Below are 21874 nucleotides of genomic sequence, written 5' to 3' on the forward strand. Positions count from 1 at the left end.
CTAAAGGACTTATAAAAACTATAAAATAACAAACAGCTGAATTTTATAAAACAAAAATTGACAGCCAGGCGTGGTGGCGCACACCTTTAATCCCAGCACTCGGGAGGCAGAGGCAGGCGGATTTCTGAGTTCCAGGCCATCCTGGTCTACAAAGTGAGCTCCAGGACAGCCAGGGCTATACAGAGAAACCCTGTCTCGAAAAAACCAAAAAACAAACAAAAAACAAAAATTGACTTACCAAATATTAAAATAGTTAAGGACTTGGGCATGGCATGGAGGGACACACTGTCAGTATCAACCTTTGGGAATCAGAGGCAGGCAGAGGTCTAAATTCAAGGAAACCCTGATTACATAGTGATTTCAGGCCAGCCAGAACTCCATAGTGAGATCCTGTCTCAAAATAAAACACCACATGTTGCTCACAACCATCTAAAAATGGTATCTGGTGACCTCTTCTGGCATGCAGACAGGGCACTCATACATAATATATATAAATAAAAAAAATTTTTTTAATTAGATATATTTTAGCCAGCTGTGGTAGTGCACACCTTTAATCTCACCACTTGAGAAGCAGAGGCAGGTGAATCTCTAAGTTTGAAGCCAGTCTGGTCTACACAATGAGTTCCAGAGCTGCCAGGGATACATGGAGAAACCCTCTCAAAAAGCAGAAAACTAACTGCTCGTGCCCACCCACCAAAATTCAGAGGCTTATTGTGTAGCAGTAGAAGTAGATTTCTTCCAAGTTTCATAGTATAAAACAAGACCTGGTATCAAGCCCAGTTTTTAGCTAATGAACTCACCTAATAAGTTACTAGTAGCAGACTAGTAATAACAAGCTTAATGGCATGCAAAAGGCAGACTCTCTTAGAATAGCTTTAGAAGATTTGGGGGTGGGGAGCAAGGAAGAAGGGCAAACAAAGCAGTTCCCCAAAGCAGACAAGAATCTTGAGTGAGTTGCCTTAGACTTTTAAAAGGCTTCTAGCTAGTAGTGCCTTTAATCCCAGAACTTGATGTCCCATGGGGAGATCAGAAACAGCCTGGGCTACACATGGCAACATATCTCCTTCCAAAAAGGAAGGGGACTCTCAAAAATTACATATTCTGTTGGTGATATATTCGTATTTGTATTTTTGTCTTCATAACTTGTGTATGTTATATGGCCCTATCTTTTAATTACTACAAAATAATAAACTGTTTTAAAATGATGTTTTAAAGTAATACCTAACTGAAAAGACCTAAACAATTAAAGGACTCAGTGCTATCAAGTGCTTGTTGGTAGGCCTTTTTATTCTAAATGTTATTTTTCTCTTTATTGACTCATACTGTTTCTTCAGAAAAATTAAATTCTGAGGTGGGAAAATTCTACATTGTGGAAAACTGAACATCATAGGCTTGAAAACTCGTGGTGATACCTAGTGCTTGGGAGGAGAGAATTAGAAAGAGTTCAAGGCTAGCTAGTGTAGCAGTTTCTGTAATTGTGATTATTGTTGCCACTTAAATACAGCAATGGTAGAATGGAAAGTTCTACCCCTACTCCCCTTTGGGAATCTTTCTTTTGGACAAAAGGTAAATCAGAGGGATATGTAAAAGATGTCATGTCCCTTAATTTTTATTCATTTTTATTAATAAAGGGAAGAGTGGTTTTGTGTTTAATAACTGCTCTTCAGTCTACTAAAATCGTTCAAGGATCTGACAGTTTTGTTTTACATTTTATAGCTGCAGCTTATCTTCTGGTGTCCCTTATACCAAGCAATTCATTCCGCCAGATGTTCCGGTCAACAAGGTCTTTGCACATCCCAACCCGTGACCTTCCACTCAGTCCAGACACAACAGTAGTCCTACATCAGGTCTACAACGTGCTCCTTGGTTTGCTCTCAAGAGCCAAACTTTATGTTGATGCTGCTGTTCATGGCACTACAAAGCTAGTGCCCTATCTGAGCTTTATGACTTACTGTTTAATTTCCAAAACTGAGAAGCTGATGTTTTCCACATATTTCATGGATTTGTGGAACCTTTTCCAGCCTAAACTTTCTGAGCCAGCAATAGCTACAAATCACAATAAACAGGCTTTGCTTTCATTTTGGTACAATGTGTGTGCTGACTGTCCAGAGAATATCCGCCTTATTGTTCAGAACCCAGTGGTAACCAAGAACATTGCCTTCAATTACATCCTTGCTGACCATGATGATCAGGATGTGGTGCTTTTTAACCGCGGGATGCTGCCTGCCTACTATGGCATTCTGAGGCTCTGCTGTGAGCAATCACCTGCATTTACTCGACAGCTAGCTTCTCATCAGAACATCCAGTGGGCCTTTAAGAATCTTACACCACATGCCAGCCAGTACCCTGGAGTAAGTACAGTTTACACTTTTAATATCTGTTTCCTGTATTTGGTTAGCAATATATTTTCTTTATTAAGAAATGGCAAAATGTAGAATAGTCTTTTCATCTTTAATCATTCACCTGTTTTGTCTTCCGTGCTGGGAGTGGGACCCAGGCTCACATCCATGCTAGGCATGCGCTTGGCAACTGAGCTACATTCCACCCCCCTCTTCGTTTTTTATTTCTAAATATTTTCCTTTAAAATTTTATGTGTGTGGGTGTTTGGTCTGTGCAACACATGTAATCCTGATATCCACTGAGGTCAGAGAGGGCAGAATTTCCTGGTACAGGAGTTGTAGATGATCACAAGCTGCCATGGGGATGCTGGGGGTCAAACCTAGTGCCCTAACCTCTGCCGTCTCCCCAGACCCATCTCCGTCGTTTATAAGGATTTAAAATGTTTGCTTTCTTAGATACCCTCATATAATGCGTTATGTAATCTACAAAATAAGTGATTATATTTTCTTATGCTGATGTTAAAATTTTGTTACCAGTGGTACATACAATATATTGTTTTCTTGTTTTAACTTTTGTTTCGCAATGCTGGGGAACATACCCAGGGCCTTGGCCATGCTAAGCAAATACTGCCAACCCAAATTCCTGTTCTGTAAATGCATTTCTAATGTATACCTACTGAAAACATCAATACAGCTTTATGGAGTATTATTTTATAATTGGGTATTGAGGGGTTCCACAGTAATTATAATTGGGTATTACATGGCTCCACAGTAACTCCAGCTCCAGGGAGTTGTATCTGACAGGAAGTCAGTAATAAAATCTACTTAAATTTGAATATATACTATCACGTGTCTAACCTTTAATGGTATTGCATGATACTGTCATCAATATTATACTGTTGCCCTCCACAGGAACTCCCTCACACATGCATAAAGATACACATAATTAAACAATTTTAAAATGTTAGATATTTGTTATCAAGGTCTGCATATTTTGCTAAGGTGTGAGCTGCACAATGTTTTATAGAAGTATTCCATAGTGTTATTTCTCTTCCCTATCTCAGATGCATGAAGCATTAGCTTACATACACATACAGTTCCAATCTGATCTCCTTTTCAGAATATTTGTAAATTTTTCATTACATTTCTCTGTATGCAATATTATAATTCCTAGTTTGCATTTGCTACATCCCACTTTTGTTTCTTCCTGTTAAACTGTCCTTTGTTAGCTTAAACTGTTCTTGTTGGCTGTATAGTACATTTAGATTTTTTTTTTTTTTGGTTTTTTTTTTTTTTTTTTTTTTTTTTTTTTTTTTTTGATACAGGGTTTCTCTGTGTAGCCCTGGCTGTCCTGGCACTCACTTTGTAAACCAGGCTGACCTCAAACTCAGAAATCCGCCTGCCTCTGCCTCCCGAGTGCTGGAATTAAAGGTGTGCGCCACCACGCCTGGCAACAACTAAAGATTTTATTAACTATTATTTCATATATTTTATCACTAACCATTAATTTAGAATAATGTTCTAAATGTTGGTACAAGTTGTATCTCAGAAACTGCATTAATTCAAGCTTCATTTAAGTGTTCAAAATCCTTAAGACAAAGTGAGTGAGATACTTTCAAGGGTAAAGCCATTTGCCAAACTGACAAATGACCTGGGATCCACGTAGTGGAAGGAAGGAAGGAAGGAAGGAAGGAAGCAAGCAAGCAAGCAAGCAAGCAAGCGACTTCTGAAAGCTGTCCTTTGACCTCCATATTTTATATTTTAAAATAAACTGATGGTTTCTCATTTATTGAAGGATTGGAACAGAGAATAAGTATAGCCTGTCACTAGATGCACCTTTGAATTAAAAATTCTAGTATTTTAAGCAGCATTAAGACTTTTATCTATTTAGAATCTTGGTGAATATTAATTTTCATGATTATACAGACATATCCAGCATCCAGCCAACTGCAACTTGCATTCGCCCCAGGATATAGTCTTGAGAACTGCCCAGTATAAAATCATGAACAAGTTCAAAATACAATGTTTTTATTTGGTTAACTTGATTACATGGCTCTGAGATAGAAGAGCTTTATTGATGACAATATCATGCAATACTATTAAAGGTTAGACATGTGGTAGTATATATTCAGAATAAATTTAAGTAGATTTTATTACTCACTTCCTGATCATTGGTTTCTGTAGTAATGAGATTAATTTATGATTTTAGTAGTTGACTAATGAATATTCACTTAGAAATGGGGAACAGACATTCTAAAATGTTGAAAGGTTAAAAGATCACCATTTTACATATTTTCCTCTTTTAGGCTGTGGAAGAACTGTTTAACTTGATGCAGCTATTTATAGCTCAAAGGCCAGACATGCGAGAAGAAGAATTAGAAGATATTAAACAGTTTAAGAAAACAACCATAAGCTGTTACTTACGTTGCTTAGATGGCCGCTCTTGTTGGACTACTTTAATAAGGTGAAAAAGATACTCTTTGACCTTTTTTTGGTTAGTTTTCCAAGTTAGAACATGAAACCTTCCCTTTTGACACTAAAGGAGAAATAATTTATATTATTTATAACTAAAGGTTTGTTCTTTTAAAAATTTTATTATTATTTTAAATATAGTCTTATGTAGCCTTTATGGCTTTTTACTGTGCACTGTGTAGCTAAGGATGACCTTGAACTTTGATCCTTGTGCCTCTACATCCTATGTTCTGGCATGCCACTGTGCCACATTTATGCAGTGTTGGACCAAAGCTAAAGTTTGAAAGTCGTGCCTGGCAGTTCATTCAGATTCGTATTTGGGTCTAAAGACCTTAGGAAATAGCTTTTTCATCTTAAGATGAGTCTGATTATTAACATCTCTTCCATTTTTCACAGATCTATTTGGCTTTATAGGAATTAGCAAAAATAATAGAACCATCTATGCAATGAACCGTTCCTAGCTATAGAACTGACTGAAGGACTTAGACAGTGTCTGCTGCAAATTTCATTTTCCTTTCTTTACCTATGGAAATTAATTTTGCCCAACATGTTGTAGTGCTGAGAAGATATAGAAGAATGTAGGCCTAGGGGAGTCCTTCACTGAGCACAGTTCGGTGTGTGATTTCATTGTAATACTAAACTAATGAACCCAAGAAAAATAGATTCTCTCTTCCAGAAAGCTTTTGTATTTGAATCTTCGGTGGTCTACAAAATGAAATAAGCACTTTTGCCAAATCCATTTAAAGGAACTTTTGTAGATGCTTGGCCTTCGGTTCAGTAAAGTTGATTGTTTGCAGCTTTTTCCATTTTAAGTTCTAGAGTTTTGCTGTTAAGTAAAGACAGGAAGCACCCAGTGGAAGTGAAAGGCTCTGCATTTCTCTCTGTAGTAACACTTTGCTACCTAACAGAATGAGCTGAGCACAGCAGTAACTCAGTGTAGTCATGACTTATTTTTAAGGTTTTCAGGTTTGTTCATGTTTCTGTCCCATACCCCCTTCATGTTACTCTCTCTTCCCAAAACTGATGCTTTTGGAAAATAGTATAATTTACTATTATCCAGAACTTCACCCAGAGTACTTAGAAGTAGAAATGTTTGTGTTTTCAGAGGATTTTTTTAAACCTTGGCAAATTTGCACAACTTATTAGCTGCACATCATAATCTGGAAATGTGAAGTGTCCCATAACTGAGTGCCAACTGCTGGGTCAATAATCTTGAAATTTCAGAGTCTTTTAGATTTCAGATTTGGGTTGCTCATTTTATCCTGTATTGCCAAGAAATAGTGTACATGCCACTTTGGGAAGTCAATGCAGGAGGACTGCCACAAAATAGAGGCTACATAATAAAATCTCTCAAAAATTAGAAAAACAATATATGTAGCCAGTTTATTTTATATGGGTAGGAAAGCCAGACGCTTAAGCCAGTTAGACTTCTGTGTCTTTGTCAACACCAGACTGTTCTGGTCTATTCAATTGGACTTTCTCTCTTCTTCTAGTGCCTTCAGAATACTATTAGAATCTGATGAAGATAGACTTCTCGTAGTATTTAATCGAGGGTTAATCCTGATGACTGAGGTAAATACTAATTGCCTTTCACTGTGAATGTATCTCATTTCCAAGAGTTCCTACTGCATGTATATAAAGAATTTATGCTAAACTGTTTCATAGGTTGCAGGATTTTAGTTAGTCTTCACTTTATATTTAGGTTTATTTGGCTAGTTTTATTTATTTACGTAGTAAATAAAAATGAAATTCTTGTGTTTTGTGATCAAGAATACATGTTATTTCCCAAAAGTTTATTTGGCGGTATAAAAACAAAAGTCATTGCGATGGTTGCACAAGACTGATGCCTGCAGTTACTTCTTCCCATGATTCTTAGTTCACAAGGGTGAGATGGCTTAAAGCTACCAGAAGTACATTGTATTTTTTAGTCTTGTGCTGGGAGTGATAAAATTGAACACTCAGCACTATATGAATTAAGATATACTGTTGATTTTTTTTTTAGTTAGTTAATGGTATTATAGAGTAGGAACAGAATTTTAAAAACTACAATTTGCAGTGGTTCATGGGGAACATTCAAATAGATTACTTCCTGAGCCCAAAGGCAAGGGCTCTGATTGAAATGTCTACTCTTTGCCTGGTATTGCACAGGGCAAAAGAATGTAGCAGTTAATAAAACGTACGATTCCTGCTCTATCGGGTTACAGGTTAAATAGTGAAATAAGTGAAATTAAAAAAAATGACTAAATTATCTTTACACTAAAATATTTACATAAAATACAGCTCTGAAGGTAAAGGACCTTTAAAATAAAGGTCCCAGCACCCACATCAAACCAGGCAGCATGCCCCTTACCCCAGCACGGGGAAACTGGAGAAAAGAAGAGCCTTGGAGTTAGCTGTTTAGCCAGTCTAGCTGAACATGCAAGCTCCAGGGGTCTGTGAGAGACTCTATCCAAAATAACAGGGGTAAACAGCCAAACAAGCAAGCAAGCACAAAAGCAAAATAGAAAGAAAGAATGTAAGTAAGCAAGTCAGTAAGCACAAGGCTATGGAGTGTCTCAGTTGGTAAAGGTACTTTCCACAAGCCACTAAGGACAGTGGTGGGAAAGAACCCTGCTCTGCAAATTGTCCTGTTCCCTTCCTAGGCACACTGGGTAAGCATGCGCATGTGTACGTGCACGTATACACACACACACACACTTTGAAGATTTATTTATAAAGATAGAGAATGATTGAGGATAATGCCTGGCATGCACACAAATACGTGCACTTTTCATACCATACATAGTCCATACACATACTACACATACAGAGTAGCTAAATGGAGAAACCTAACTCAGAAAACAAGAAACATTTGCTTGGTATACACACATAATATCTGAGTCTGAAAATGCCTTTTAGAAGATAAGAATTTCATTTTTGTCTAAAGTAAAAATGAAATTAAAGGTTTTTAATTTTTTATTTTCTAAATCACTTGTAGTCTTTCAACACATTGCACATGATGTATCATGAAGCTACAGCTTGCCATGTTACTGGAGACTTAGTAGAGCTGCTGTCAATATTCCTTTCGGTTTTGAAGTCTACACGCCCATATCTTCAGAGAAAAGGTTTGGTCATATGTACTTTTTGTTTTTTTACCATTTTGCTACCATTTAAGAACTTGTATTTCAAATGAGAGGCCTCAGAAAAGTTGACATTCTAGTTTGTGTGCCAATGGTTCCTGAGCTAGTTAGTATTGTACAATGTTTATCATCTCATAATGTAGAGAGGGAATGAAATGTTTGTACATACTTTACTTATACCTACTTAAAAACAGTAGGCAAGCATAGTATGAGAATCAAGATTTAGGAGGTTGGAAAACTTCCACACACAATAAGTTGGATTGTTGTTGTTGTTGTTTTAATCTTCATGGCTCAAAATACATCATTTTTAGTGTCAGTAGAAGTAAGTTTAAAAATATTTGTTAGTATCTCAGTCTATAAACACTGAACCTCATGGTTCTAGAAAATGCAGTGTATTACTGCCCTATATACCACCTGCAGTCTTGGTGATGTGAAAAGCCGAGGCAGAAAATCCCTCGAGCTTCAGAGCTTAAGACAAACCTGGAGAAGCTCACAAAACCATGTTCTTTAGGAAGTCACATGCTTCATGTCATTGACATGGATTAATGTGGGTAAAGGTGCTTTCCACCAAGTCTTGATGAGTTAAGTCTGGTTTCTGAAACCCACAGAAAGGTGGGAGGAGAGACCCAGTTCCACGGATTGTTCTGTGACTTTTACACATGCACCGTGCCATGTGTCGTCCAGTTCTCTTACACCCTCACCGTGCACACACACAAATAATAGTAATTTTGTACAATAGAAAAGATGTAACATGTTTAGCACACACCTGCAATCCTCACCCCAGAAAAACTGAAATTTCCAGGCCAACCTGGGCTGTTTATAGCAAGACCCAGTCTCTTCTTCTTGCTACACCCTCACCCTGCTCCTACCAAGAAGAGCAAATTTAATGTGGTAATCTAATAATCTCATGAAATTAATAAGTTTTCACCAAAACATGTGTTTGATATAATTAATTTGAAACTCTTGATGTTAGTATCACAACAATAGAAGAAAAACTAGGAGGAACTGTGATTATTTGAAAGCCTATTTATATATGCCTTTATATTTGCAGATGTGAAACAGGCATTAATCCAGTGGCAGGAGAGAATTGAATTTGCCCATAAACTTCTAACCCTTCTTAATTCTTATAGCCCTCCAGAATTAAGAAATGCTTGCATAGGTAAGTTACTTGAAAAATAAAAACTGTAGACCAATATTTCTGATTTTTGTTTGTTTGGCTTTTTGTTTTGTTTTATATATGTTGTGTTATTAGATTTATAATGTTAGGAAGATAGTGATACTTGTCTGTGTAACTCACACTGACTAGCAGGACCCAAGAAAAACAAGTCAATTTTTCTTATGCTAGTGTTGACACACTTGTGTGCTGAGTATCTGGGGTCTCTTTCAGTTGTCTGTAGGCTTCTTGCAACTCTAATCTTCTGATCCCATATGAAAAAGGTAGAATCATGCCAATATTTACAAAGTGGAGCTCACCTGTAAAGGATAAGGTTAGTTCTTTCACTGTGGGGGTTTTGGCCTTAAAAATATTTCTCAGTACATGAAAAATAGCAGTGAGAGTATGCTGCTTACAGGTGGAGGCCAGGAAAGCAGAAATAAAGGTCAGACAGTAACTTACTCTGTGGACCAGGAACTAGAGTGGGGTGGAAGATGGAGGCAGGGGTTGCTTGTTTTGTCTTACTGATTTTTTTTCTTTTGTTTTGTTTTTGTTTTTTAGAGACAGGGTTTCTCTGTGTAGCCCTGGCTGTCCTGGAACTCACTCTGTAGACTAGGCTGGCCTCGAACTCAGAAATCCCACCTGCCTCTTGCTTCCCAAGTGCTGGGATCAAAAGCGTGCGCCACCACTGCCTGGCTTACTCAATTTTTTAAATTGACAATTTTAAATACTTCACCTGTCCAAAATTTTTTTCTCAGTAACCATAGACTCTTAAATTCGTAACACCTTTGTGAGCATTTATTTATAGAGTGATAATGTATAACTGTTTAAAGAATCTTCTTTTTAAATACAGAGTTTTTTACTACCTGAGGAACCACTTGAAGTAGTGATCATTGGGCTGTTAAGTGATAGTAATTTCTCAAAATAGCAAAACCAAGTAACTGCCCATCATGAGATTTACTCTTGTGTGGTTCCTGGATGAGAATCATTCCAGCCAATATCCCAAAACTCTGAATAGTAGACTGCAGATTATCAGCTATCTCTCGGACCCAAGCTGTTGAGATGGACTTTATAATGAAAAATAATCATGGAACATTGCTGTTTGACTAGACTATGTCTACATGGAAGCAAGGAGAATGGGGGAACAGGGATAGTGTTGTAAATGTTTGTCTCAAGTAACGTCTCTTCACTGTGGTTATCATAGCTGGTGATCCAGAGTTGAGCATCAGAGCTTCTCTTCCCATGTTAGGAGCTCTGCCACTGTGTAATACTCACAACATTAGAACCTCATCAGAATTTATGAGTTCAAAAGCCATAGGTAAATCTAACCCCAGTGTTTTAATACTCAAATTGTTTTAATTTTCAGATGTCCTCAAGGAACTCGTTCTTTTGAGTCCCCATGATTTTCTGCATACTCTGGTTCCCTTCCTACAACACAACCATTGTACTTACCATCACAGTAATATACCAAGTACGTATTTATTTAGCATAATACTTGAATATGGTTGGCATGTATCATTCTGCACTCTGAAGCTTGGAGATTTATTTTTTCCGTTTATTCTTATTGTACACTTTTAATGTCTTAGTGTCTCTTGGACCTTATTTCCCTTGTCGAGAAAATATCAAGCTAATAGGAGGGAAAAGCAATATTCGGCCTCCGCGCCCTGAACTCAATATGTGCCTCTTGCCCACAATGGTGGAAACCAGTAAGGTATGTTGGGATGCCAGGAAAATCGTATTTCTATAGTACAAGGTAATCTGAGATTTTCCCCCTGGCGGTTGAGTCCATTAGATTTACGTGAACGTTTTATGAAGGCTAATATTAGATTCATTTGGACTTTTTCCTTTAAGTGCTCTCAAATGTTGATTGATATTTGCAAAATCAACAGTAAGCACTAGTCGTTAAGATTTTTTTCTTCTTCTAAAAAAATAGCTTAATAGTAAACCTCAGTTTGTTAATAGGCTAAATTGTAGCCATGTCCTGTATTTAAATCTACAAAGTTTAGTTAGGTGCTTGAAGTGTTTTTAATTTGGCCATATAATTAAGACCTGCTTACTGTCCCTACAGTCACATTCTTCTTAACCTACGCATAATTTCACTGAGTGATAGATTTACCATCTGGCTTCTGTTTTCTACTGCTTATTCTAAAATAGTGCCAATCCTAAATTATAGAGACAAGTTATGTTACCACAGGATAATTTACCTTAAGTTTTAACATTTTTTTTAAAAATATTTTTCCCCTTTAGCTTTCTTTACCCACACCTTCATTCACACTCTCTTGCCTACTATTTTTGGATCTTAAGTATATTTGAGCAATTTTCCTATGATAAAAATATAAAAAATAATTAGCATAGTTACCCTTATAGAAATACCTTCAAATCTTTCAAAAAGTCAAATATAACTCATTCTTCTCGATATGTTTATAGCCGTGCTAAAGTCTCAGTGCTGTTACTCTGTAGAGTATAGAGATGATGGGTAATTACAGCCGGTAGCACCTGCACACTGAAGCAATCCTAGGACAGTTATGATCTTAATAACACTAGGAATTTGGAATTTAAAACTAGATTCTTATAGAAGTTAAAGATTTAATTAGCTTTTTACTTAATCTTATTACATTTGCACAAAATATGCTCTTTATTATACAATTTAAGTGCAACCATTTTATCATCTTTAACCTTCAGGGCAAAGATGACGTTTATGATCGTATGCTGCTAGACTACTTCTTTTCTTATCATCAGTTCATCCATCTATTATGCCGAGTTGCAATCAACTGTGAAAAATTTACTGAAACATTAGTTAAGCTGAGTAAGTATAAAAGATGAGCAGTAAACGCCACTGAATTATTTTAAGCCCCTAGCCATTCAGGAAGGGGAAAAAATACATAACAAGCCCTTTTTTGTTTTCTCTTTTTTTGTTGTTTTGTTTTTTTTTTTTAAGTGAATGTTTAAAAATATTAATTAGCATTCTTGGGAATATTTTAACTTTTATTAAGAAAATACCAACTTACTGGTTTCCATTGAATAGTTCTGCTCCAAGTTTCCGCTGATTTATGAAGGAGTGTGGAGCAGGGCTGGTCAGCACTTTGTAGTCAGTGGCCTATGTCCACCATCTTCACAGCAGAATTAAAAAACAAACAAACAAACAAACTGCCTTGCTTGAGGGAAAGCCTAGGGACAGACTTCTCTGGCCCTTACCTCAGGGTGAGTTGAGTTCTTTAGTGCCAGCTCCTTTGGAGCCAAAAAAGCTGAGTGGGCTTGGCAGCGTGAAGCATTGGTGCACCTATGAGTAACTAGGAGGTAAGTTTTATAAAATGAGAAGACAAATTTGAAAGGAGCCATATAAGCACTAGAAAACAAATCCTTCAGTGAATTACGTAGGGGAGAAAAAAATCCTCAGAGAATGTCTAATATCTCTCTTCAAGGTCAGCACCTAGAAGTTCTGAGCCTCTGTATGCCCTGCCTTCTAATTTTATCAAGGATGGGCCAGGATTCATTTCAGAGTGTGGGGAATGATACCTAGGAAACTGCTTAGATCAAGAAATAGGCTATTACCATGCCCCAGAAGTCCTCCTTGTGCTCCATCTCAGCATAGCTCCTTTCCTATGGAAAAGATTTTGAGCATTCCAGGTAGGGCAAAAGATGTGATCCAGTCATAGATTTCATTATCCAGGAAGAAGGAAATGGTTACCGCTGTCAGGGATAACCCCTCTTCAGAAAAGTCATCTTATTGGTAAGTGATTAGAGCATCTTCAATTTTGAAGGCTGATACTTCTACCTATTCAATTAGCTGATTATACCTACGTGTATCTATGGCTGATGCCAAGATATGGGGCGGTAAAGATATATGCAGATTAGCTGTTTCAGAATTAGGCATCTGGGTTATAACACTTGGTAAAAGTCTAAAACTTTAGCAATAGCAATGATTAGGTGTAAGAGAATCCTCAGGAGCCTTTGTGCTCAGATAGGAGGTGTTTCCAAAGATGCTGACCTTTGGACGACTTCCAGGTAACTGTGTTTATATAAGTTATAACAAAGTAATGTGAAGAGCTGACAGTGTTGACCAAGTGATGAGTGTACTACCATTTTCGACTGTCTCTTTCATCAACACAAAAATTTCATGGAAATTAAAAATGGATATGGGTAGCTTGATATGATACCTTATGTCTGAATTCCCACACTTGTAATCTCAACTCTCAGGGGCCTGTGGTAGGAAGATGACCATGAGTTAAGACCTATCTGGGCTCCGTAGAGAAACTGTCCATCAGGACAAGCAGAACTAAGTACAGGGAGAGAAAGGATCACGCCTGACAGCTGCATGCCAAGTCAGTCTTCATGATAAGTAACTGTGAAGCAGTGTTGATTCTGCATTGTTTAGTTCCTTGTAGCTACACTGTATTCTGCAGGGTTCTACAGTGATGCACATCCTGTCAGTTGTTCTGTATTACCACAGGATGCTAGCTACTAGCCATGCCCACTTAAAAATTTGAAGTGTGACCAAATTCCTTTGAAACTAAATTTAAATAGCCAGAATCTGACTGTTAGGAAAGCACTAGATCCAAACCCAATCCATAGAGCAAAGGCCTGAAAGTCTCTCTGTCCATTCCTGGCTAATGTGCAAAGCTGGAAATCCTCTTGGGAATTTAGATACAGACTTTAGAAGAGTGGTATCCTACCTATGTGAAAATATTATACCGCAGAGTTTGACGTTAATTCTTCTTCTAGCTGACACAACTATTTCCAAAGAAAGGCACCTGAGAAAGGGCTTAAGAAAACAAAACTTAGGCTAATGACAGCAGTGCTGAGGAGCATTGGTAATACCAAGTGTTGATTTCTATGACTGTCAGGAAAAAGTGATAGGGGTAAGTTTAAACTGATAATCTTACTCATTTCATCCTTGAATTTAGATAGTGCATAGATTACCATAGGAAAGATTGTCTCAAAAACTGTATTGGGCCGGGTGTGGTGGCGCACGCCTTTAAACCCAGCACTCGGGAGGCAGAGGCAGGCAGATTTCTGAGTTCGAGGCCAGCCTGCTCTACAAAGTGAGTTCCAGGACAGCCAGGGCTATACAGAGAAACCCTGTCTCGAAAAACCAAAAAAACAAAACAAAACAAAAAAAAACCTGTATTGGGTTGCCAAATTGGAAGATAAGTCTTTGTTGTTTTTATATGGGCAACTGGGCAAAACATGTGGTTGCTCATGCCTGTGCTCATGCTAGAGCTCCTGCTAAGGCAAGAGAATTGGGCATTCCCTGCCTTCTTGGGCTACATAGGAACCCACCAACAAAAAACAGTTATCCCTCACATTCTTGAATACCATCATAATTTCATCTCTTTATCTTTTTACTTTCAGTTTTTAAATATATTTCCTTTCACAAAAGTAAACTAGGATGGTTCAAACCATGGAAAAAAGACCAAACACACATATTTAGTAGATATTAAAGATAATATCCAGTTGGTAGAGTAGAGGTGGTATTACCACCATACACTTGGGGGAAATGCAAAAAGATCAAGAACTCAATCAAGATAGTTGTTGATTACATAATGAGTTTGAGGCCAGGCTGGGCTGCTTGAGACCTTGCCCCTGTTCCAGGGATGGCAAGAGATAGCAATGGATAGAAAAGGACACCTAGCAGCCTCCTCACAAGCACATGCACGTGTACCACACACGAGACCATATTTATCAGGTTATCAACATCAGAAGCAAGGGCTGGAGAGATGGCTCAGCGGTTAAGAGCACTGACTGCTCTTCCAGAGGTCCTGAGTTCAGTCCCCAGCATCCACATGGTGGCTCACAACCATCTGTAATGGGATCTGATGCCGTCTTCTTGTATGTCTGAAGACAGCTACAGTGTACTCACATATATGAAATAAATTTAAAAAAAAATCAGAAGCAATAAACTTAAGAAAATTTTGGTTACATAAAAATTGAAATTATTAAATTGTGAAAACATCATAAAGTATAAACTAGTGGTCTATTGTGATCTCTGTGAGTTGAAGGCAATCCAGAATTACATAGTAAAACCCTGCCAAAAAAACAAGAAAAACAAAAACAAAAATCACAAAGTAGCTATGGGATAGTGTTGTCAGACTAAACAAATAAATAGCTACCAATACAAAAAAGTTTTTAGGCTTTGATTAAATGAAAACTAAGCAAAATTACTACATAAATAGTTAATGTCATCCCCACACAAAAGTATTCATTAACCATATGAGAAGTTGCCTCATTAATAAAAAAATAAATGATGATTTAACCTGAGAGAGTCGGTTAGGGAAAGAACACATTTAGCTATACCCACTCTTGAGAGATTAAGGAAAGAAGAGCTAGTGAATTTTGGGAGACAGTTTGGCATTGTCAGTTAAAACTTTGCATATTCCTTACTCTGTTCTCATAAAAGTGGAAGATAACACACAGGATGTTTATTTTCACTTTATTCATAATGTATGAATTGGAAACAAAATTGTCCACCAATGAGAACATTTCATTGTTATTATATAGTCCTCAAAACAAACAAGGTAGCATTTCATGAGTTAATATGGGGAAGAAGAACAGCCCAGAAAAAATGCAGCTCAATGATCCAGTAGGGTTTGAGTTCAGTCCCTAGAACTTGAGGGTGAGAGAGCAATACAAATGTAACTACATTCAAAGGGGTGACTTGTTACTCTTAATACCAAGTATAAGGCCAGGTGTGGTTGTGCACACCTTTAATCCCAGCACTTGGGAAACAGTCTGATCTCTGAGTTTAAATTAAAGGCAGCCTAGTCTACATAGTGAGTTCCAGGATAGCCAGGGCTACACAGTGAGACCCTGTCTCAAAACGAGCAAAGAAACAGCCAAGAAAATACTATCATTGCATGAAGTAAGATCATGGGATGCTTTTATATAACTGTATTGGTGAAATTATTTGTAGTGACCGTGCACTGTGGCTGGCTGTTGATTTTGAGACAGGGTATCTCTGTGTAGCCTTGTCCACCTTAGCACTGTAGACCAGATTGGCCTCTAACTTAAGAGATCTGCTTTCCATTGCTTCTTTCGTGCAGGGGTTAACCTTGACCATGTCCAGCTTATGATTGCGATTTCTTAGAGAAATACAGAAAATTATATTGCGAACTATAATTAATCATCCCCCCCCCAAATGAATAGAATGGTCAGATACAAGTTAAATCCTTAAATTTCACCTTCTTCATTTAAAATTTATTTTTTCCTTTTAAAAAATTGATTATTTACATACCAAATGTTGACCTCCCTCCATTCGCAGTGTTCTTCATGCCATCCCCTTCCCTTCACCTCACCTCTGAAAGAGTGCCTTCCATCCCAACCCCTGGGCATCGCCCTTCTCTGGGGCATCAAGTCTATACAGGATTAGGCACATCCTCTCCCACTAGGGCCAGATTAGGCTGTCAGTCCTTAGCTATGTATGTGCTGGGAGCCTTAGACCAGCCAGTGCATGCTCTTTGTTGGTGGCTTAGTCCCTGGGGTCCAGGTTAGTTGGCCCTGTTGGTCTTCCTGTGGGATTGCAATCCCCTTCAGTTCCTTCAGCCTTTCCCCTAACTCTTCCATAGGGATCCCTAACCCTAACCCAATAGTTGGCTGTGGGTATCTGCATCTCTCTCAGTCAGCTTCTGGTAGAGCCTCTCAGAGGACAGCCATGCTAGGCTCCTGTCTGCAAATACAGCACAACATCAGTAATAGTGTCAGGGTTTGGGGCCTGCCCATGGGACAGATCCCAATTTGGACCCATTACTGTTCGGACATTCTTTTAGTCTCTGCTCCATTTTATTTATTTATTTATTTTATTAAGTATTTTCTTCATTTACATTTCCAATGCTATCCCAAAAGTCCCCCATACCCTCCCCTGACTCCCCTACCCACCCACTCCCACTTCTTGGCCCTGCCGTTCCCCTGTACTGAGGCATATAAAGTTTGCAAGACCAATGGGCCTCTCTTCCCAGTGATAGCCGAGTAGGCCATCTTCTGATAAAAATATGGAACTTTACGAATTTGGGTGTCATCCTTGCACAGGGGCCATGCTAATCTCCTCTGTTTTGTTCCAGTTTTAGTATATGTGCTGCCGAAGCGAGCACTCTCTGCTCCATCTTTGTCCTGCATTTCTTTTAGATCATTTACATTTTAATTTTCAATGACAAAACCAGAGTCTTGTGCCTTTAGCATTTAACATTTGTGAAAATTTTCTGGATGTGTTAAAGAAAAGGTTTTTGGGGGCTGGAGAGATGACTCAGCAGTTAAGAGCACCGACTGCTCTTCCAAAGGTCCTTAGTTCAAATCCCAGCAACCACATGGTGGCTTACAACCATCCGTAACAAAATCTGACGCCCTCTTCTGGAGTGTCTGAAGACAGCTACAGTGATCTTTAAAAAAGAAAGAAAGAAAAGAAAAGAAAAGGTTTTTGGCAAGTAACATATACTTATAAAACAAAAATATTTTTAAGACAGAGTCTCTATATATATCTCTGGCTATCTGGGAACTTACAGTGTAGACCAGGCTGGCTTCTCAGAGACGCACTTGATGCTGCTACTTAATGCTGCAATTATAGGAGTGTGCCATCACACCCAGCTAAGACTTGTTTGTTTAAAAGCTAGGTGCGGTGCTATACACTTTTTAAAGATTTATTTATTGCATTGATGTGTATGAGTATTTGTCTGCGTATGTTTCTGTACACCGTGTTTTTCTGCTGTCTGGAGGAGACAGCAGAAAACAGAAGACAACCCTGGGACTAGAGCTACAGGTGCTCCTAAGCCTCCATGTTTGTACTGAGAATTAAACCTGAGCCCTTTGTAAGAGCAGCAAGTGTTTTGAACTGCTAAGCCATCTCTCTCCCCTATGAAGAGTTTTCTGTAATGAACATATACGATTTCATGGTATGCATGTACAGATCCATGATATGGAAAGCACACTTTGATTTGTGCTTCTCTTTAGGGTGTAGTGTTATTGACTGGAAAATGGCTGGTTTTCCTAAAGGCTTCAAAGGGTATTTCAGACATTTCAGACCCCTGACATTTAATGCAGATATAAAGCTAGCTTTACCAGTCCAGCAGGAGGAAATCCACATACGCTACACAGTTAGACAAAGTTAACTCCTTGCCAGTTGGTTCAACTTTAGAGGAACTGATGTGGGTGCCTGATTATTCCACAGTCAGTAGCCTACAAGGAGAGCTGCAGTAGGTTACTTAGTGGGTATGAAGTTAGAAGAGGAATTCTGTCAGATAATGGGTATTTTTCGCCTAAGGTGTCTTGATTTTTTTATCCACTAGCTGATGCCACTACTTCCCTAAGATAACAATGGGTAGGAATGACACTGCTATAGAAGAAATTGTAACTGTGAAATATTTTATCCTCACAACAGTAATACCATTTTCCCTACAAAAGCAACTTGAAAGGTTTTACTGACAAACCACATAGCAGCTTCTACAGTCTCAGGTGTTCTGACAAAGAAAGGCTGTATTTATGGTTGTTTTGGGGTGAGGAAGGGACACAGTATGCAACTTGCTTAAGAATGCCTACAGAATAAAGAAAGATATGTTATACAGAATACAGTTTATTTTATACCTACCATTCTATTTACTGAGGGAAAGCCTAGACATGCACTTGAGGCTAAAGAAGTGGCTCAGCAGTTAGAAGTACATACTGTTCTTGCAGAAGGCTGGTTGGTGTTGATTCCTAATACCCACCAACCACCATGTTAGGCAGCTCACAACCACCTGTGCGACTCCTTCTCCAAGAGATCTGATGCCCACTTAGAACTCTGCACATGATAAAGACATGTACCTGAGGGTTTGGTGACTGTGTGTTGTACCCAGTCAATGAGACAGTTATCAAGGAGGAGTATGTAGAGTTAAGAGAACATTGGTTTCTCACCCATCCCCAGGGCTTTGTGAAAATTTGAGAAGTTGTAAAAATCCTGTTGCTTTGAAGGAGCAACCTTCTTTTCAGAGGAAGCAGCTTGAGAGGGAATTAAAAGAACTAGAAGGTGACTTTGTGTCCCAACACTGGCTGGCATAGTGTTGTCACTGAATGAGCTGTTAAGCCTGAGAAGAAGCTCAGTGGGAGAGCATGCCACTGAGCATGCCTCAGGTCCTGGGTTGATCCCTGTACATAGCATGGTGGGGAAGGTATTAAGTAAACAGTGATGCAGACAAATGCAAAGATCATGCAGTGGTACCAGAGGATGGGAGTGAGTGCATAAATGTAGATTATTGGAAAGGTATGGGTATTAGAATTAGATAACTGTAGGATACTTGTAACTAATAGGTGTGGAGGTGAATCTTGAGACTATTACCATCCCACTCTGAGCCTAAAAGATCTTCCTTCATTCAAGAAAAGGAAACAAGCTGAGCAGGGTGTTGTGTGTCTGTAAATCTAACACTTAGGAGTTGGAGGCAAGAGCATCAGGCAGCCAGGGCCAACTTTGGTTGTACTAGAACCTGTTTCAGGAGAAAGAACAGAAACCATCCCCTTCTCTCACCCTACCACAAACACATATACATATAATATATAAATAAGTGGAGTAAATAAGGATTACAATAATGCTCCCCAAAGCTGTGAGGTTTTAATAAAGTAGGTACCAATAAATGTTCCTTTCCTCCTTGTTTTAAAAAGGTGGTTTTAGATCATAAAAGACATCTGCAGAGTTTGTTTGATATGGTAATTAATGCTGACTTTTTGTAGCTGTTGAAAAGTATAAGGATTGTTTTACTTTGAGGAATTATTGAGGAAAGAAAAAAATTAATAAAAACATCAGTGATAGTGCAGACTTTCTATGAGAGTTTATATCTGAGCAGCAGTCTGGGCACCGACTGAAAACCCAGATACTAGTAACAGGCTCTGTAAGCCACATGGTCAAGGTCACATGTTCTTTGGCTTGTTGTTGTCATTATTGTTTATTTTAATGTTTTTATTTTTACTGATCCTTTAAAATATAAAAGCTCCCAGGTCTAGGAGTTCAACACCTATAATCCCACATCTTTGAGGCAGAGACAAGAGGACTGTGATACAAAGACCAGCTTGGGCTTTGTATCAAGAGACCATGATGTCATAGTTAAATATAAAGTAAAGGCTATTCTTAATTCACCCAGTCATAAAACAGGTAGCATGAGGCTTGGCCCAAGGGTCATATTTTGCCAACCCTTATTTCATGGTCAGTAACAACTAAAGAATATGTGACTATCAAAACCAATCCCTGTAGCCACTAGTTTGATAGTTATAAATAGACACTCATTTACACATGCTATTGTGGATAAATGCTTCCAGCCTCATCCAAATTAGAATAAAAGATGAGAAATGCCTTTACAGGGGACTAATAAATAGACTTAATTCTGAAAGAGCTCTCTAAGTATGTGATCTGCTGTTTAAAGATCTCAAAGGCTTGGTCCCACCTACTTGGAGTTCTTAAAAAGCTAGTAGCCATCTGCTAAGAGTAGGATTCATATTTATATATTAGGAAAATCAGAATACGATGTTTTGTAACACATGAAAATTGTGATTCAAATTTTAGTTTTGGTTAAGTTCTAATTGGAACTGGCCATCTTTGGTCATTTTGCTGCCTTCTTTGCCATTGGTACTGTCTTCATAGACTTGAGTATCTGCAGTAGGCATCCTATGGCCACAAAGCCTAGACTTAGTGTTTGCTCTCCACCAAAAACCTACTCAACTCACAATCCAGCCCATTCTTTTTAACTAGAAGATAGTTTATATTCTACTTCTTCTTGTGGTTATAGTTTTCTTGAGGGTGAAGAAACTTTTATGGAGGGCGCTGACATTGCAGCTTTTGTAAGAGAGGCAAGAGGATAGAGGGGAGAAGGAACATACTGAATGTTTAATATCTACAAGTTAAAAAATTGGAGGCTCCAGGACTTGGGCAGTCTTGAGTGTGCCTGAGCTCCTGGTTTCAAACCCCAGGAAAATAGACTCATACACACTCACATGCACGCACACGCAAGGAGGAGGGTCCTAAGAGCAGTCATTGACAGTCCTAAACCTGATCTACCCAGAACATCCTGAGGACAAAGCAAGAAGACAGTAGTAGATTCAGAGCAGTGTTTACTTAAGTACACATAGGAAACAAAAGAGGAAGAAATGTAATTCTCTGGAATGTAGTTCTCCTTACCTTCTCTCTGGCCCTTCTGAATGTAACAACTCACAAACTTTCTAACACACAGAGTGTTTCCTTTCCAAGAAGCTTTGAAAACCACTGTTACTTTAATCTTCCCCGATAAATACCAGTACTCAGAAACAAACAGATGGTTGAAGTTGTCTTAGATGCCTCTGGGAATGAGGTTCAAGGGTATATGAATAAAATCAAAATTCCACATTTTAAATTATTGCACTGCTTAAAACACTGAAATGAGTTATCCTGTATTGTTACGTATATTCTAAGAATGCAAGCAAGGTGCAATTCAAACCAAATACAGAGACAGTTAACAGTATTATATCTGCAGTTTAGTAACTCAGCAGTATAACTTATAACCTATTATGATCTTTTTGTATTTCTCAAATATTAGGTGTCCTGGTTGCCTATGAAGGCTTGCCACTTCATCTTGCACTGTTCCCCAAACTTTGGACTGAGCTATGCCAGACTCAGGTAAAAGCAAATGATTTTTTAAATGACTGATTTCTCATCCATAGCTCAGAAGCAACAAGCATAAGATGCAGAGATATGGGAGAAAGCAAGCTCATGGCCCACACCCACGTGTCTCTCTCTCTCACCACTGAAACCCCTAGCAGAAGCAGTGTTGCTTGGCCTTTAGCTCTGCCTGGGACAAGGTTTTCAGGGA

The 21874-nt window shown here is 38.4% G+C and overlaps 1 protein-coding gene and 1 non-coding gene across 8 annotated transcripts in view; one reads left to right on the plus strand and one right to left on the minus strand.

Moving 5' to 3' along the window:
- The window catches only part of Usp34 (ubiquitin specific peptidase 34), a 187376-nt gene that overhangs the window by 159316 nt on the left and 6186 nt on the right, over positions 1-21874 (plus strand). For 5 of the 7 annotated variants that reach the window (XM_006514565.2, XM_006514566.3, XM_030245632.1 and 2 more), the window contains 9 exons: positions 1717-2351; positions 4646-4803; positions 6305-6383; positions 7789-7915; positions 8982-9089; positions 10450-10554; positions 10670-10794; positions 11766-11889; positions 21602-21681. In XM_006514565.2, coding sequence (XP_006514628.1) covers positions 1717-2351; positions 4646-4803; positions 6305-6383; positions 7789-7915; positions 8982-9089; positions 10450-10554; positions 10670-10794; positions 11766-11889; positions 21602-21681 — 1541 coding nt within the window. The remainder of the gene's footprint in view (positions 1-1716; positions 2352-4645; positions 4804-6304; positions 6384-7788; positions 7916-8981; positions 9090-10449; positions 10555-10669; positions 10795-11765; positions 11890-21601; positions 21682-21874) is intronic. The other 2 variants (XM_006514567.2, XM_017314317.2) reach the window with 1 other exon arrangement.
- Positions 17061-17167, minus strand: Gm22753. Its single transcript, XR_003949879.1, has one exon. It is a non-coding gene; the product is annotated as a U6 spliceosomal RNA (small nuclear RNA).

The sequence above is a fragment of the Mus musculus genome, chromosome 11 (genome assembly GCF_000001635.26).
Source record: "Mus musculus strain C57BL/6J chromosome 11, GRCm38.p6 C57BL/6J".
NCBI classification, from domain to species: domain Eukaryota; kingdom Metazoa; phylum Chordata; class Mammalia; order Rodentia; family Muridae; genus Mus; species Mus musculus.